General features: G+C 37.6%; 1 protein-coding gene and 1 long non-coding RNA gene across 2 annotated transcripts in view; both read left to right on the top strand.

Moving 5' to 3' along the window:
• The first annotated feature begins 368 nt into the window (after positions 1 to 368).
• On the top strand, positions 369 to 2908 carry LOC135116120 (uncharacterized). Its single transcript, XR_010276162.1, has 3 exons — positions 369 to 410; positions 1241 to 1352; positions 2605 to 2908. It is a non-coding gene; the product is annotated as an uncharacterized LOC135116120 (long non-coding RNA).
• A 71-nt stretch (positions 2909 to 2979) lies between these two features.
• LOC135116119 (glutamate receptor ionotropic, delta-1-like) overlaps positions 2980 to 5178 on the top strand; it is a 10079-nt gene continuing 7880 nt past the window's right edge. The window contains exons 1-3 of the mRNA XM_064033326.1: positions 2980 to 3068; positions 3417 to 3649; positions 4670 to 4798. Of these exons, the coding sequence (XP_063889396.1) occupies positions 3417 to 3649; positions 4670 to 4798 (362 nt within the window). The 5' untranslated portion in view covers positions 2980 to 3068. The remainder of the gene's footprint in view (positions 3069 to 3416; positions 3650 to 4669; positions 4799 to 5178) is intronic.

Genomic DNA, 5178 nt, shown 5'->3' with positions numbered 1-5178 from the left:
GACTTGTTATGGAGAGAGAACTAAAATAAAGAAGTCAGATATTTGCAGATAATAATGAGAGAGAGAGAGAGAGAGAGAGAGAGAGAGAGAGAGAGAGAGAGAGAGAGAGAGAGAGAGAGAGAGAGAGAGAGAGAGAGAGAGAGAGAGAGAGAAACTGCAATAGTTCTAAGTTGGATGCATATTATGTCACTTATCACATTACTAAAAGGTAACGTCACCAAGTTTTTATTCTGCCTGGGACCAATCACAGCACTCGACTCGTCTTGAAAGAGCCAATCCCAAGGCGACATGGTCCGCGCAGTAGTAGTAGCAGTACTGGTCCAGAGTGGTAATAATGATGTGTCAAAGTTCTGCCAGCCACTCGCCTCGTACACCACACGCTTGCTGTATTAATCATCTCTGTATATTGGGTATGATATTGTCTGTTACGGTATATTTCGAAAGAAAATCTAAACAGTACAAATTTTGTGACAATATTGGAAACGGTGTGTTTAAACCTGAGGGTAAAAGAAAATTTCGTTACGGCATTTTACGTTTGTTCCATAGTCTATGAAATTATGCAAAATGTTTTGTGGAGTTGTTTTGCATTCTGCTTGAGGAAAACTACAATTGATTCATATACTTAGTAGCATCTTGAGCAGTATTTCCTGTTTTTCTTCGTGCGATAATTTCATAGAGTTGTTTCGTCAAGGATGACCGATAATGGTTCGGTCTGTAAAGATTATTTACTTCCCATAATTTAATTTAGGCCACACTTGCTGGTGTTGGGCATACTAAACTACCTAACATTACTTTAGTCATTTCCTCATTACCTCATAAATTTCGTCTACGTTGCTTATTGATAACTCGAGCAGTGAGAACAGAAGAAAATTGAAATACAAGTAGTATCTAGCATGCAAATAACAGATCTACTCTTGCCATACTGAGGATGAGCTAGCTTCTGTGAAACGAGTCACCGTGTAATCTGAGAAACCGGCAAACAAATCCAGAAAAGAAATAGAATGTGGTGAGAAAGTTTGCATGGATCGTTTTTAGTTTACCACAAACTTACGATATGTATTCAACTCCTTCCGCGCTTGGTAGACCTCAGTGTAGCAGAAATGATGCATTGAAGTGTGTGTGTGTGTGTGTGTGTGTGTGTGTGGTGTGTGTGTGTGTGTGTGTGTGTGTGTGTGTGTGTGTGTAGATAAATTATGATTATCTATTTATTTATTCAATACATTTCTACGTGAACCTTCAGTATCGTTTGTGGTGATCAGCTATCAGAAGTATGGTCATGCAGAAGTCTTTCCTTATGTTGGCAATGCTGAGCAGCTGTATAATACCTAAGATGACATCACTTCCATTTGTAGGTGAGTAGTAATTACGTACGTATTTCATTCTACGTTGAATACAGGTAAACGTTCCTCTTTAATTAAGATTTGAACACATACTCATCCCATACACATACATACATATCCATATCCATTTAATTCATACAAGCCCATCTGCCAAAGGAGTATGTTCGCCGAAAGTGAACGACTGCCCGCCGCACAATGCGCTCCACTCTCAGATTAAGGAGCGCCAAGGAATTTACGAAAGAAAATACCTAATCCACCATTTCTTAGAGTAATTACAATGCCGTTATGATATGCAGAAATGGCCATCAACATTATTTACAGTCTTTTATTTCCTTTCATTACCTTGGTAGTTTAATTCATGATACCATCCACCTGTGCCCGGTGCAATAATCGATGGTGTCGCATGCCACGGGCTTTGTTGTTTGCCATCACAATACAAATTTTCTCTCCCGTATCCTTCCTTTTCCATTTTCTCCCAATTATTCCATAGCTTACCGCTGTAACAACCACGCGTGTTGTCAGCAGTGCTCTCACTATTTGAGGACCCCCATCTATTTGGTTCTTTTCTGGGTCAACAAATATTGAAAACAATTTTAAAGTTCAGGTCACACATCATTATTTTTTTACATTGTATATTAATTTACTACCGCCTCTTCTGTGTGTATTTCACTTTGTGAGTGAAAATAAATGCCAATTAGTATCATAGCCGGTAAGAAAAAGATCCAGCTAAAAGTATATCGACTGTGATCTCAGTGATCATTCACCTCTGCCAATATAGCAAAGATTCAACATGATTTATGGAGTTGACGTAGGTAATCAGTGGAGAACTACAGAATACGACTGTCGTAAAGCTAAGATGAACATAACGCCACCATAATCCGAATGAGCAAGTAAAGAGAAACATAGAAATAATAAATAAATTAACAAATAAAATAACAGATAAATAAAAAACCGCAAGAAACCGCACCATGCTACTTTCAAGTGTCACTAATATATGCAGAAAATTACATCCTGACATTATTTTTGACAAATATTCAGACTAGTGGACCAAGCATCTCGTGATTATATTATAAAAACGAAAACAGACCATTATGAAGAACAATTACATGGCGGGCCACTCTCCATCTCTTTTCACTTTCACATTATTTAATAATTTTCAGGTTTTCTTTCACTCTCATCTTTTCTTTGCTCTATCTAACGCAATACACACACACACACACACACACACACACACACACACACACACACACACATCTATTAACAGGAAGTGGTGATGAACGTTGGGTGGCTGAAGCGTTTGACATTGTGTTGACGGAGACGTTTATATCTCACTGTTCTCTGATCTTTATCAAGGACGTCATGTCTTCCTATTCTTATGAGGTAAGAGCATATTAAGAAGCATTGCGTGTGTGTATTACATATACTCGTGTGTGTGTGTGTGTGTGTGTGTTGTGTGTGTGTGTGTGTGTGTGTGTGTGTGTGTGTGTGTGTGTGTGTGTGTGTGTGTGTGTGTGTGTGTGTGTGTGTCTCTCTCTCTCTCTCTCTCTCTCTCTCTCTCTCTCTCTCTATATATATATATATATAAAGCTATATTTATTCTTTGATTAGGCATTACGCACGTATGCGCCTGCCACAAGAATAGCCGGGGATGTGGTTTTTGAGGTGGGAGACGATGGAGCTTTTGGTGTGAATTTCACTATAACCGAAGTAGTGGCCCAGGCTCGTCAGGTAAGTTTATAATTACGGTTAGTCGCTAGTCTTCATTTTCACTATAAAATGAACGGTTAACAGACTGAAGATATACAAGAGAGGATAACCTCTACTCACAAGAGGTTAGGTTAGCTTAACCCTGTTATCTTTCAGTGGACGTAGTAGTTGATATCGTCATTCCTCTAGCTACGGAAAAAAAAAAAGTGTTTCATTTTCAGAAACATTTCGACCTCATAGAATGAAAGTCAAGCTCAAACATTTTTGTAGAGTATATAATGAAATATGAATCACTTAAGTAATAATGTGGAATAGTCTTTTTCAGTTTATTACCTGTTAAGATTGTCAAATTGGTCACATGCACGCCAGATGCGGCTGATGTCCTGGTGTACATTGGTGGTTGTCTTCAGCGACAACCCAACCTTTCTGTCTGTTTTCGCGGAGATGGCTGATGAAGGTCGGCTGATGGTGTGGGAAACAAGACTCTTAGTAATCACCAGGATTCCTTTGTCGAACCTTCAGGACCTGTTGCAGAACTACTGGACCTTCTCCATGATGAACACAATGTTCCTTAAACTCAACACATCATCGGGAGAAAACCAGTAAGTACTAAATTTAATACTATAATTAAATGAAGAGGAACAGTTTTATTAAATATATCTGCTGTTTTCTGAATACCAGTCCTATCAAAATAGTCACATACTTTGTTTAGTTCTTTAGATAATCTATAGATAACCTATAATTAAAGAAAACATGGATACTAAAGAAAATGCTGTTGTCTCTCTTCCTTTCTCTCTCATATGTATATACTTAGTTGGTAATGGCATCACAGTTATGTGAAAATAATGAGAGACTTCCCTTATGAATCCACACTCACGAAAGTATCCTTACAGTGGGGTTCGAGACTGAGCAACCCGGTAGTCTCGGTATGACAGTTGAGAGTCTTCAACTAAGGCTCCGCCTGTGTTTTATGAAGCGTTACTGTGGCAGCCCAAATCCTGTTGCTTCATTTAGGAGTGTCGCTCACTTCATTCATGCAGGTGCTGCTGTACCAAATTACGCAGGGGTACGAACATGAGTAGCCTGTCATCAATGGATTCGTCCTTGGTGTCAGTTTGTATTGTGCTGCGTAACGATTTTTTGCGTGTGTGTACATTATTTCCTTCTGTATCACAATGAAAGAGTTATAACAATGTATTCCTTCACTGAATTACTAATTGAGGAGAAACTAACAAAAAAATATTATCAGTATTTCACTATTCACTTCCAACTCTATAAGAAGATGAAGAAGAAAAGAAAAAGAAGAAGAAGAAGAAGAAGAAGAAGAAGAAGAAGAAGAAGAAGAAGAAGAAGAAGAAGAAGAAAACTTAACAGATCTATGACCGATTACTTGTACTGTGTCTTACATTGAGCGTATTTAAGTTAGATGAAGAAAAAACAAAAATCTGGCAAAGATGAAAAGAAAAATTTTATTACAGGGAGATCCCTCACTATCATTGACCTCATTCCTAAACGATGAAGTATTTCTCTCATTTTCCCAGATCTAGCTGCACATCCATGAATAAGTTAACGCTGATTATACTGAAGAAACAACAATGAAAATTGTGTTTGTTTCCTTACAGCTGCCAAATATACGTGCATATGCCATACAGTCCTGCAGGATCCCAGGTAGTGCAATTAGCAAGTTTGAAGTCTGGTCACACTTTGGTGAATATTAAAGAGAGGACACTTTTCCCTGAAAAATTCAACAAGTAAGTGAAATCATCATCGCCATCATTATCATCATAATATATAAAGGGAAATGAAGAGATAGCAAAAGGCAAGGTGGGGAGGGGTGTTAGTTTCCGTTTATCTTTCATTCAGATCCACGTGGGGTTTACAGCGGTGGACGTCAAAAGATTGGAAACAAAGACAGAAGATCTAACATGGGTTTCATTGATGAATTCATATATATATATATATATATATATATATATATATATATATATATATATATATATATATATATATATATATATATATATATATATATATATATATATACGTGTGTGTGTGTGTGTGTGTGTGTGTGTACACACACACACACACACACACACTATAGTGGCAGGTTAAAATAGTGATAATGATAACA

The sequence above is a fragment of the Scylla paramamosain genome, chromosome 30 (assembly GCF_035594125.1).
Source record: "Scylla paramamosain isolate STU-SP2022 chromosome 30, ASM3559412v1, whole genome shotgun sequence".
Lineage (NCBI taxonomy): Eukaryota > Metazoa > Arthropoda > Malacostraca > Decapoda > Portunidae > Scylla > Scylla paramamosain.
Note: the sequence above shows the minus strand (reverse complement) of the source record. Positions and strands in the feature narration are given on the sequence as shown.